Source organism: Harpia harpyja, chromosome W (genome assembly GCF_026419915.1).
Source record: "Harpia harpyja isolate bHarHar1 chromosome W, bHarHar1 primary haplotype, whole genome shotgun sequence".
NCBI classification, from domain to species: domain Eukaryota; kingdom Metazoa; phylum Chordata; class Aves; order Accipitriformes; family Accipitridae; genus Harpia; species Harpia harpyja.
Window position 1 is genome coordinate 11,940,622 of NC_068968.1, and position 12,697 is coordinate 11,953,318.

General features: G+C 38.2%; 1 protein-coding gene across 6 annotated transcripts in view; it reads left to right on the forward strand.

Moving 5' to 3' along the window:
• LOC128136094 (single-stranded DNA-binding protein 2-like) overlaps positions 1–12,697 on the forward strand; it is a 229,357-nt gene that overhangs the window by 188,671 nt on the left and 27,989 nt on the right. For 4 of the 6 annotated variants that reach the window (XM_052775199.1, XM_052775201.1, XM_052775203.1 and 1 more), the window contains 3 exons: positions 3,735–3,801; positions 3,993–4,063; positions 7,137–7,228. In XM_052775199.1, the coding sequence (XP_052631159.1) occupies positions 3,735–3,801; positions 3,993–4,063; positions 7,137–7,228 (230 nt within the window). The remainder of the gene's footprint in view (positions 1–3,734; positions 3,802–3,992; positions 4,064–7,136; positions 7,229–12,697) is intronic. The other 2 variants (XM_052775200.1, XM_052775202.1) reach the window with 1 other exon arrangement.

Genomic DNA, 12,697 nt, shown 5'->3' on the forward strand with positions numbered 1-12,697 from the left:
AGTTACCGTATATATGGGCAGTGTGTGGAAGTAATAAACTATTGTAATGCAGTTTTAAGGTTGAAATTTTGATTACATGAAAGTCAGCAAAAATCAGAGTTAAAGTTCCCACTGTAATATAATTCTATCCCTTAATTCATTGCAGTAGGGATTATATTTCTTATGCAAGGAAGTGTAACAAAGGGCATGTGTACATAGCACAGTGCAGTGCTGTGTAAGGATATGTGAGATGATAGTTTTAAGCTTTTTAGCAAAGAAAGTTAGCATATACTGAGTATCACACTAATGCACCTAAAGTGCCTCTAGTACTCATTCATCTAGTCCTACAAGAGCATCTGCTCTTGGCAATGCATTGTGCTGTGCAGTTTTCTTGAAAAGTAATATGATACACTGGAAAGGAACTGCAGTCTCTTATGTAACTATCCACACTAATTACTACATGAGTTAAGTCTTCAGTCAAATAGGCTTCAGCAGTTCCTCCCTCCTTGCCCTTATTTATCACCTGTCATCTCTGACAGAAATGAACACTTCCTGCTTCACTAGAATTTGGAACTTCTCTGAGTATTTAATGTGTTGTTCTTGCATATTGTCCTGACTTGGAGCCACTGAAGTAAATATAAAATTCTGATTTAAATTATGTAGTCTCAGATTAATATTTATTCCATAAATACTACAATAGAATACCTTTTGAGTAGGTGTTAAAATGAGGTAACAATGTGGATCTTTTAATTTTGAATTTCCTACCTCTTGTGGAAATAAACCTTGGAGTATTTGCAGATGGTTCCCCTTTCTATATGTCCCAAAATACCACAGTATTTCCAAGCCAAGAGTAAATGAACTGTTCCCTCAGTAAGCAATATCTGCATTGCCTGAGTAGATTACTTTCATAATACCAGACATATTTACTCCAGTGTCGTGGTTTAGCCCCAGCCAGCAACTAAGCACAACGCAGCCACTCACTCACTACCCCCCACCCAGTGGGATGGGGGAGAAAATCAGGAAAAGAAGTAAAACTCGTGGGTTGAGATAAGAATGGTTTAATAGAACAGAAAAGAAGAAACTAATAATGATAATGATAACACTAATAAAGTGACAGCAGTAATAATAAAAGGACTGGAATATACAAATGATGCGCAGTGCAATTGCTCACCACCTGCCGATCGACACCCAGTTAGTCCCCGAGCAGCGATCCCCCCACCTCCACTCCCCCCAGTTTATATACTAGATGTGACGTCACATGGTATGGAATACCCCGTTGGCCACTTTGGGTCAGCTGCCTGTCACGACCCAGACTGGACAGACCAGGGAGTCTGTGTGTTTAATTTGAAATTCCCTTGGGCTAAATTAAGGTGAAACGACACCGAACTGATCAGTTAAAGATTTTATTCATGACAGAAGCAAACTGAACTGGGGAGGCGTGGTAGAAGGTGGCAGGGTTTCTCACAACAGGAATTGGCATAAGACTACTTCTGTAAACCATGTAACCCAGGGTAACCATATACATCAATTCAGGGAATAAGTGACGTGCGGAAACAGACTCTACAATCAGTGAGATTGTAAAGTAGGTATGTTTATTCAGTGCTGGGCAGCACGGGGGGTAGTCCCACCAAAGTCGTGCGCATCTAAGGCGGCAACTTACTTCAAATTTAAACAGTCAAGTGTTACATATACATAAGATTTCCCAATACACCTATACATATGCATGACCTATCCCCGCTTCATATTAAAATTAGTCCCAAGAAGTCATTTCCCTAAGTCCCTCCTAACTGAGCCTGCGCAATGCCTCCTTGTGGTGGTCGTAAAGATGAAGGCTGTATGTCTTCCTCGCGATGAACTCTTTACCTCTTGCTTCTGCACAGGCGCAGTCGTCCTTTGGCTTCTGTTCAAACTGTGTGGCCGATCTTGGCTAGTTCTTGGGGTCGACTCCTGCTTCTCATCAGGAACTCTCTCTTGCTTCAGTTGGTTACAACAACATATACATTAATCATTGTCCCTCATCCCTTTGAACTATGTCTATTGCCATTGAAACTTTATTATAAGTTAGATAATCATTAAACAGCTCCTACCCAAATCCATTCTTTACCATAATCATTAAAACCCTTACCTATATCTAAAATAAGTAATCATGCTGATATATTTCTCCTAAAATTTCTAGCCCCCCATCTCATAAGGAGATCCCTCCCGTCGAGTCACAAGGTTCAAAGCAGACCCCCTTGCCTTCTAGACTCCTCCTCAGACAAGGGCCCAGGGATGGCTGGATCCACTCTTAGTCTCAGACTTGGTCAACGGTTTATGTCTTGAAACGGATGAGGTGTAGGGATTGTGGAAAAGGAAAAGGAAAGAGAGAGGAAGACAGAGAAAGAGAAAGGAAGAGAGAAAGGAAGAGAGAAAGATTTCACTGGTCCTGGGTCCAGTGTTGGTTCAGTCAGCCGAGGGGTCCAGTCAGCCGAGGGGTGCAGTTCCGGTGGGCTTGCGCACCTGGGGCTTCAGTTTGTGTCCTTTTATCATCCTTGCCCCTCCTTCAGGTGGGCACCCGAACTCCTCAGGCTAATGAGCAGTTTGTGAGCCTTTGGGCTTGGGGGTCCTTTGTGGAGTAACTTCTCCTTCCCTGCAGGCATGGCCATTGTTTGATCTTTGTATCAGAACAGCTTATCAGAACAGGGAGCTGTGCACCCTCCAGCACACCCTCCCCCTCCTGTTGCTCATGTCTGAGCTGGTGGGCTTTTCACCTTGGTTCCTTGCTGTGCAGGGTTTGTCTTTAAGCAGAACTTGCCCCACCACAATGTTTGAGACATTAACTCTTTCAGTCTCTCACACTGCCCTGGCTGTGTCCTGTCCCAACTTCTTGTGTCCCTCCAGCTTTCTCGCTGGCTGGGCATCAGAAGCTGAAAAATCCTTGACTTTAGACTAAACATTACTTAGCAACAACTGAAAACATCAGTGTTATCAACATTCTTCTCATACCTAACTCAAAAACATAGCACTGTACCAGCTACTAGGAAGACAATTAACTCTATCCCAGCTGAAACCAGGACATCCAGACACATTTTTACTGAAAATGTGGTGGTGTTCTGAAATGTTATATAGCAATTTATGGATCAGCTACAAAGATCCATTTATAAGAACATTTTTCTAGTTGACTAAACTATAGGTAAGAGACTGTAGAAATTAGCCTTAAACCTAAAGGTTACTATAAACTCAAAGGGCAAATAAAAAACTGGGGATTTAAAAAAAATATGTTCGATTTGGACCAGAGGTGAGGTAACAACATGATAGATCTTCATGCTTGAAGGCAAGATTTAGGATCAAGTTTTGTGACTCTTGTACTACTCTTCTGTAGATTGATAATAAGCTTATTTTAGTGTTGATGTCCTTCAAGAGTAAGGCAGAGTGGAAGCTAAAATAAGGATAAATTACCAAGTAACCAAGAAATAGGTAATGTTCTGAGGTTAAAAAAATAGGTAAGGTAAATTAAAGGAAGAATTGGGGAAAAAAGAAAGAAAATTAGTCAAGAGTATATTTTGGAGATTATTTATACATGATTCCATGAAAGCCCATGATTTTGTTTGTGCAAATCCATAATCAGGGTCTTAGGCATTTAGGAGAGTTAACTCTTCCAGATTGCTCCTGATTCGGAAGAAACATCTGAGAATTAAAAACGAAATACCTGTATTATGTGTTTAACACAAATTATAGTGTATTATCTCCTTTTAATACTGTTTCTATGTCTGCAGGCACTTGGAGGTGTCCCAGGAAGTCAGCCGTTATTGCCTAGTGGGATGGACCCAACACGGCAGCAAGGTGAAGTGTGAAATAATTATTTGGAATGTTGAAAAGGACTATGATCTCAAACTTGTGTCTTTCTCTTTATGTTTCAAAGCTTACTGCAACTTTGTAAGCTCTTTGTTAAACTAAAGGATTATTTGTTAAAGTTGTTTTAGAAGGTGCTTGTATATTGCATAGCTGTTCAAGTTGCATAATTTTCTTTCCAGGGCATCCAAACATGGGTGGGCCAATGCAGAGAATGACTCCTCCAAGAGGAATGGTTCCTTTAGGACCACAGGTACCTTTCATGGATATATATCTCTTTTTATTGACAGGATCTGTACTTATACTATATTACTCTGGCTTTCTGTGAGTTGAAGATAGAATGTGCCAGGACCTGTTCTTCTAATCCCATTTTAAAATAAATTTTATCTCTTTTATAGAATTAATTCTGAGTTGCAGCTGTACAAAGTCTCAAATTCAAGAATAAGTTATTTTAAATAACAGTTGACATTAAAACTTACTTAAGTAACTTGCTTGTTTCAGAAAAGTTATGTTTGTCCCCCAGACAGTGTATGTTATAACTTAAGGCTAAGAGGAGCTCAAGGCTAAAGGAGCTCAAGGACTGAGTAGGTGTTTCTTTATCCTCCCAACCTAATTGATTGCACTGTTTAGGAGGGAAGAATTAATCTAATACAATTAAGTTAGTCAAACTCTTTGTAGTAAAAAATCCCAAAAATATTCTTTAAAGATTTTTCTTCATCCACTATTGATCTAGATTTTTGTTGAGTGACAGAGAGATTTTAATGTAAAATTTGAAGTTCACGCTGCCATTTCTCCTCCTTATCAATCATAAGCATCTCTCTAGCTCTGTTTTCAAGGAGCGAAGCAACCTTGAATTGCAAGCAGCAGCCTGCTGCCTTGCTGCACAGGCAGTAAATGGGAAACCCTTAATGTGCTGGTATAGAAATGCTTATTCAAGTATAGCATTTATATGTTTGTTTCCCAACTGATATAAACTATTACCAGTAGAAATACTTTGATGCCTATATGATTGTGTCATATAATTATGTCAATATAAACCATGACTGTAAACAATTTTTTTCAGTGTAAAGACATACATAGTGTGACTTAAGTCCTCCAAACCCAGAAAAGTTACCTCAGTTTTATATTTTATGATTCTAGACTGTTTCAAACTAAATAACTTGAAGCAAGAAGTGGTATACAGTTGTAAATGCTTGAGTCTTTGAAAAGCTCCAAAGGCTTTGGTTCAGGCTCTTTCAAGCTGCAGTTATGCTAGCTGAACAGGCTGCTACCTACAATCTGTGACTGGCTACTTATTCCAAGTCCCCTCTGCTGGTGAGCTTCTCACATGCTCCCTAATGCATTCTAGTCAAAACCAATTGGGTTATCTTAAATATTTAAAAAATAAGTCTTGGCTAATCTGGCTCATTTTGACCACCAGAAGTTAGGGAGCACTCTTATGAACAACTCAACCACCAGATAAACAGTGGAGATGGTGACTTTGATTAAAAAGTTGTAAGCAACAAATTAGGGCAATAACTTCTGCAGAGAGCATAGCTGCAGCAACCTATGTATCAGTAGCCTTAATGAAAATATTTTATGACCAAGAAGTACATTTGAGTAGAATTCTTCTAGCCCTGCAGGATTCCATAAAGATCTTTAACCCAGGTCCTTACAAATGATTCTTGAACTAAAGTAAAGAGGGGAGATACCAGACAGACCAAATAAGGAGAATGGCTCAGCCCTCCAAATCAAGATGTGAAAATGAAATAAAATAGATACAGAACTACTGTTTTGTTACAGTAAGACTGTCCTCTTCCAGATCCAGTAGTGCCAGCTGAAGATGTTACTGTGCCTAGCTGCTTTGGCTACCCACCAGTTACTGCCCTACAGTTCTGACAGAGGAGTTGCTACTGTGAGCATCCTCTAATCTATACCAGGCAAAATTATCTAGGATAACTCAGGTTAAACAGGTGGTTTGAGTTAATCTGGCTGACTTTTGCCTGAGCATGCACACCAATCAGTCTGCCAGCACTACTAAAAAAGGCAGGAATGAGTAGTGCTTGATGACTAGCTGCTATGAATCTTCAGATGGCACAGCTGGATCTAGAAGACGACATCAGTTTGCAGCCTTTGGATGTATTATTGCAAACCACCTATCTATGGGACACTTTTGGGAGTTTCTAATAATGAAAGAAATTATAAGTGTGGGGGCTTTGTTTGCAGCAACAGAACATCCTCTCATAGTTCTAGATCAGTTCTAGGTAACTGATATGTCTCGTATCACTCAATGTATATACAGCATCAGACCAATACTTTGAATCTTGTTGGATTTCTCCCAGGTCTTCATGACTTCATTTTGACATGGATTTGTGAATTTGACCAATATAGAGAACACCCATACCCATAAACTTGAGTCATAGTTTATAGTATATGTAGTTTATAGTATAAGTAGAGTGTATTAGTTCTAGTATTGGAAAATAGCAACAACGATTTAGGATTTTTTTAAAGTAAATAATTCCCTCCCCCAAAGTGCACAGCTGTTCATTTTAGAGAATATGCTATTATCCATTCCTTTGGAATATCAGAAAAATTTAGCAGGATTAACAGAGATTACAGAGTAAATTATGTTTGTGAGGTGAGATAGATTGCTCTGCATTCATTTAAATTAAAATAGATATAATTTAGTTTTTCATATAAATAGTACAGTTGCTAGGTTTTTGCCATAATATTATCAAAGCACAAACTGATTTTATAGGCCTTGGGCAATATGTTTATTACCATTGTTATGACATTCATTATCATATTAAATAATTTTCATATTAGTTACCTTAGATTTATTAGAATAGACTGATTAAAAGATAAATGTAATGGCTATTTTATATTTTATAAAAGTGATATCATGTGGTATAATTTCATGCAAGCATTTATTGATACACTGTTCATTAACAAAATCTAATTTTAAATAATTTTATTTAAATTTTATAATGTAGAAATCTCAGAACAGTCCAGATTTCTTATTTTGATTGAGCTTCCTTGGTTTAAAAGTTGAATACATTATAAAACCTGCCCCTCACTGGCCATTGACTTGATCTCTATATGTGTAAGTAATTCCTCCTGAAACAACTGACATTTTAAGTATTCTTAGCATGTTTATATTGTTTGAGTAGTACATGTAGTTCTTTTTCCTTGGGAATAACAATATTATTTTTTTAAGTCAACAATGGAAACTCCTGAGAGAATTAATTACATTGGCCTATCTAGTTGGCAATTATGTAGGGATATCATTAACCTGATGTCCTTTCTTTCCCCCTCCTCTTTGGTTTTGTTTTTTTGTTTTGTGGTAGTCTGACCCTTGGTTATCATTGCAGAATTATGGAGGTGCAATGAGACCCCCGCTGAATGCTTTAGGTGGCCCAGGGATGCCTGGAATGAACATGTAAGCATAATAATAAAATCTTATATTTAGAAAAAAACATTATTTCATTGTAGAAGTAACATTTGATAAACATAAGACAAGGGAGAACATGCTTTGGTTAGTAAACATGCTTTGATGGATAATAACTGCAATTAAAAGAAGTGAACCAACAGCAATTCTTCTGCACACATCTCTTACAGGCTCTTTTGTTTTCCTTCCAAGTCTGTACAAATACTGAGTTTCTTTTACAGATCAAAATTCAAATATTGGTAATATTTTGTCAGTATAGTCACTGATATTTCCTTGTATGCGTTTTTTAATGACATTGTTTTCCTTTTTTTTTCTGATTATTTTGCCAAGAATAGTACAAGTATGCTTCTTTTCTGCAAAATAAATACATTATTTTAGCAAAATAAAACCATTGTCTATATTTATAAAAAGGACACGTATTTGAAAAAAAGAGTGTGGATGATTTCCCCTCTGTTGCTGTTTTTATTTCTGTAACTACATTTCCACTCTAACTGGATAGAACAGTATTACAGATATAAGTTCTTCAGTATTTCTGTGTACTTCTCAGGCTGGTTTGTCATTTAGTGTAAATTGGCTGAGTTCAGTTAAGCTATATGAATTTATTCCAGGTGTGGTCATTGGAAGGCATTATTCCTTTTACACCTGTAGAGACACACACCCTTCCTAAGCATGTAGAAAAATTTCAGATGTAAAATTACTGTATCTACAGTAGACTAGATTTAAACTAAGGATTCTAGCATAGCAAATAGCCCAAAATGAGGAATCTTCTGCACTTATGATAAATCCTTTGCTCACTAAGAGATGTTTCTATGATTAGCAAGCCTGGGAAAAAATAAGGTGCTCCTTGCATTATTTAGATTTCTCTCTTAAGAGATTCAGAAATTTTAAGGGGCTGTTATAATTACATTCAACATAACACAGGCCAGAGGTTATCAAGTGATTCTTGTATCTTGGCCCTGCCTCCACATAAATTACTACACTGGTTTTTAACCAGCATTTTGCAATCCCTGGGTGGTCACAGAAGGCAGCATGGCAGTCAGGATATCAAGACACAAAAATGATATTACAGTCTACAGCAGAGAACATTTTATTTTCTTACTCCTTTTACACCTTTGTCTTTCAAGAATGAGTTTGCAGCAGATCGACACAGAAAACACAGTCAAGATTTATATATGCTTGTTATCACTATATCATTGATATTAATTTTTACTCTTATTTTTCAATTTTACTTTATGTTTATAGGAAACATAAGCAGGAGAGGATAATTTTCATTTCAAATAGAGTTACCAACCTGAAAAAGTAAAAGAGGTACTGAGTTTTAGAAAAATATCTAATCCAACATATCCTTAATTTATTCTGATTTCCAGATAAAACTTGAATTCCTGAAGCAAATAAAATCTAAAGTTGGTTGTTACTCTATTATAGACAGCATATATTGGACTCAAGACAATTCTAGGAGCCTTCCCAAGGGTAGGCATTTCTTCTTTTAAATAGAATCAATGTAGAAAAAATATTTAAATATTTGACATTCAGTGCAAGTATATAAGCAGTACATAGATTGTCCTCAGAAGGAGATTTTATGATAGAAAAAGGAAATACAACTTCCTAAAATAAAATGTTCTATAAGTAAAAATCAAGACAGGTAAGATATTTTGAGGATAGTTATCCACATAAATCAGTATTTACATAAAAAAGATTGGCAAATGGGTTCCTGGATGAAAAAAAGAACTCCTTCTCTGCCAGAAAGAAGAATATGGTTATGGGTTGAAATACTAATATTTCATTATTGCAGTATTTAAGCAGCACATTTCATCTTGCATTGAATCAGTAAATGTACATGTTCTTTTAATTCAGTGATGTGGGAAAGTGCATTTTTGTTTGAACTTGTGTGTTCTGTTGAAGGGGATACCATGAACTGCAATCTTTTACTCAGGAAATTCATGAGCTTTGAGACAGTGTATGATTTCTTCTGAGAGCAATATTAAATAAAGTAGTAATTATGAAGTAGGTAACCATAGCTATCTCTATGTCTATCAATCAGGCATATGCTGCACTCCTTTACGTTTCTTACAAACTCATCTTTACTCCAGTTCAGCTGAAAGTGAGAACAGAATACTGTTTCTTGTTTTTGAACAGGACTTCACACTGTCCCTTGCCATATAATGCACATTAAAGGCTTAAGAGAGTCCAAGGTGCTAATGTTGGAATATTATGCTGGAGCATATATTGATCTGTGTTATATGCTGAATTACAGACCTTTGTAAGGAGTTCCATTATTGCATGCCTTCTACGTGAATAATTTTTTAGAACTTTTTTTTACTGTCAAACAATATTTTTTCCTCTTTCAAATGGAGTAACATACACTGTGGTTTGGGTTTCTTTTAACTGTATTTCCAGAACATCAGTTTGATTTCTTACTGTAAAGTTATTGCTGTCAAATTTGTCTGAAATCTGATAGTACTGAAGTCCTTATACTGTGAAATCTTAGTAAAGACTTGTCTGATCAATTCCAATATTCAAAATCAGTCAGAGTGCATCTAAGGATAACCCATGGGCAGTAGCAATAAATGGACCCAAATATGTTAGAATACATACTTTGTACATCAAATAAATTGTAAGGGATAATATAATGCTAAGAAATATCAGTCACATAGTACTTGCATTTCTATAAAAGATAACTTCCTTATTGCCTTATGTATTGTGCATATTCATTTACATTTGTCTTCACATAGACATATCTTTTTCTTACATTAAAATTTTCCTGTGTTTTATTCAATGATTTTGGATTTCTGGCTATGTTAAAATATAAAAATATGTGTACTCTACAAAAACAGTTGTCATGTTAAAATCCAGCTTTTTCTCCCATGAAAGATCTAAAGGAAGCTGTTCTGGTTAAGAGCAAAATATCTGCCAAATATAATTTTACATTTTTCTGGATGAAAAAGTATCCTTTATTGTTAAAAATGGCAACAACCAGCCTGAGAGGTCATAGACGGTATTTCAATCCAGGAGCATATACATCATAAATTTAGTTGTATTAGGTGTATGTGGCAAGGTTTCAGTAGTGGGAGGGGGGCTGCAGGGGTGGCCTCTGTGGGAAGAGGTCAGGGGCTGCCCTGTGCCAGACATGGCCAGTTCCAGCCGGCTCCACAACAGCCCCACTTCAGGCCACAGCTGAGCCCATCAGTGGAGTTGGTGGTGCCTTTGTGAAAACATATTTAAGAAAGGGCAAAACCACCACACAGCGGGGGGGGGAGAGGAGGAGGAGGAGGAGGAGGAGGAGGAGGAGGAGGAGGAGGAGGAGGAGGAGGAGGAGGAGGAGGAGGAGGAGGAGGAGGAGGAGGAGGAGAAGAAGAAGAAGAAGAAGGAGGAGGAGGAGGAGGAGAAGAAGAAGAAGAAGAAGAAGAAGGAGGAGGAGAAGAAGAAGAAGAAGGAGGAGGAGGAGAAGAAGAAGAAGGAGGAGGAGGAGAAGAAGAAGAAGAAGAAGGAGGAGGAGAAGAAGAAGAAGGAGGAGGAGGAGAAGAAGAAGAAGAAGAAGAAGAAGGAGGAGGAGGAGAAGAAGAAGAAGAAGAAGAAGAAGAAGAAGAAGAAGAAGAAAGACTGAGAAACAGCAGAGGGAACACTGAGGTAAGAGAAGAAGGAGGGGGAGGAGGTGCTCCATGGCACCGGAGCAGATATCCACCCTGCAGCCCATAGAGGATCCCACACCAGAGCAGGTGGGAAGTTAGCAGGAGGACTCAGGAAGAAAGGAGTGAAGTTTGAGCCTGGGAAAGGGGGGGAGGTGTTGTTTTAATTTTTGTCTTTGTTTCTCACTACCCGAATCTATTTTGATTGGCAAAAAAATAAATTAATTTTTCCAAGTTGAATCTGTTTTTCTCATGACAGTAACTGGTAAGCAATCTCCCTGTCTTTATCTCAACCCAAGAGCTTTTGCATACTATTTGAAGCAAATACAAAAGCAAATTGATGCCTGGCCAGTTTTTATTGCTGAGCATGACATTATATGACATGGAACATCCCCTTTGACCAATTTGGGTCAGCTGTCCTGGCTATGTCCCCCCCCAACTGCTTGCCCACCCCCAGCCTACTCACTGGGGGGCAGAGTGAGAAGAAAAAGAGAAAGCCTTGATGCTGTGTAAGCAGTGTTCAGCAATAACCAGAACATTGGTATGTTATCAACACTGTTTTATCCACAAATGCAAAGCACGGCATAATACGGGCTGCTATGAAGAAAGTTAACTCCATCCTGGCCAGACCCAGTACACAAAAAGATCCTCTCCCACACTTTTGCCTTTCCAACCTTCCAAAAATAATGTCAGCAGCTGTATTGGGTGTACATGGCAAGGTTTTGGTAGTGGGGGGGGGGGGGCGCTGCAGTGGTGAATCACCCCACTGCAGGCTAAAGCTGATTTAATCAGCAAAGCCTGTGGCACCTCTGTGAAAACATCTTTAAGAAAGGGCAAAAATGCCACAGAAAGAGCAGAAGACGGAACAAAAAGAGTGAGAAACAGCAAAGGGAACGCCAATATCAGAGCTCTATGGTGGAGCAGATATCCACACTGCAACCCATGGAGGACCACACCAGAGCAGATGGATATTCCTAAAGAAACTGCAGCCTGTGGAGAACCCATGCTGGAGCAGATTCTTCTAAAAGAGTTCACCCTGTGGAGGACCCACACAGGACCAGAGGAAATGTGAGAAGGAAGGAATGGCAGAGAGAAATCATTATGTACTGAGCATAACCCCCAATCCCCCCATCCCCCCTGTGCCACTTGGGTGGGGCAGGTAGAGGAGTCTGGAGTGAAGGATTGAAGTTAAGCCTGGGAAAGGGGGGGAGGAAAGGTGGTGTTTTAATGTTTGTCTTTTTGTTTCTCACTACCCAAATCAGTATCTATTTTAATTGACAATAAATTAAATTTCCCCAAGTAAAGTCTGCTTTGCTCACTACAGTAATTGGTAAGCAATCTCCCTGTCTTTATCTCGACCCATGATCTTTCTCTTTCCTGTTCTTCCTATTTTCTCCCCTGTCCCACTGAGGAGGGGTGTGAGTGAGTGAGCAGCTGGGTAGGAGCTTGGCTGTTAGTCAAGGCTAACCCACCACAGCAGCATAAAATGAAATTATTCACTTAATTTTCGCTTTATTTCAGTTGATTGTTTTAGCCAACTTCTTTATAGTTTTATCAACAATGTAATAAAAAATAACAGAGTTTCAATACTAAAACCCTGAGGCAACATATATACTTAAAAGTTTTTACTTCTGCAAAACTTTAAAATAAATAGAAAACTTCCTTAACTCATTTATAAAGCCTACTTTTTGTGCTGTATTTAAATAATTTTCCCATGTCTAGCAATCTGTGGTGGCTAATGTAGCTTTTCTAAAGCCCAGGAGACCAGAGTGCCATTTTAAATGCAGAAATTTTGTCATCTGCTCTGCCTTTATGTTTTCAGGACCTTCAAAAA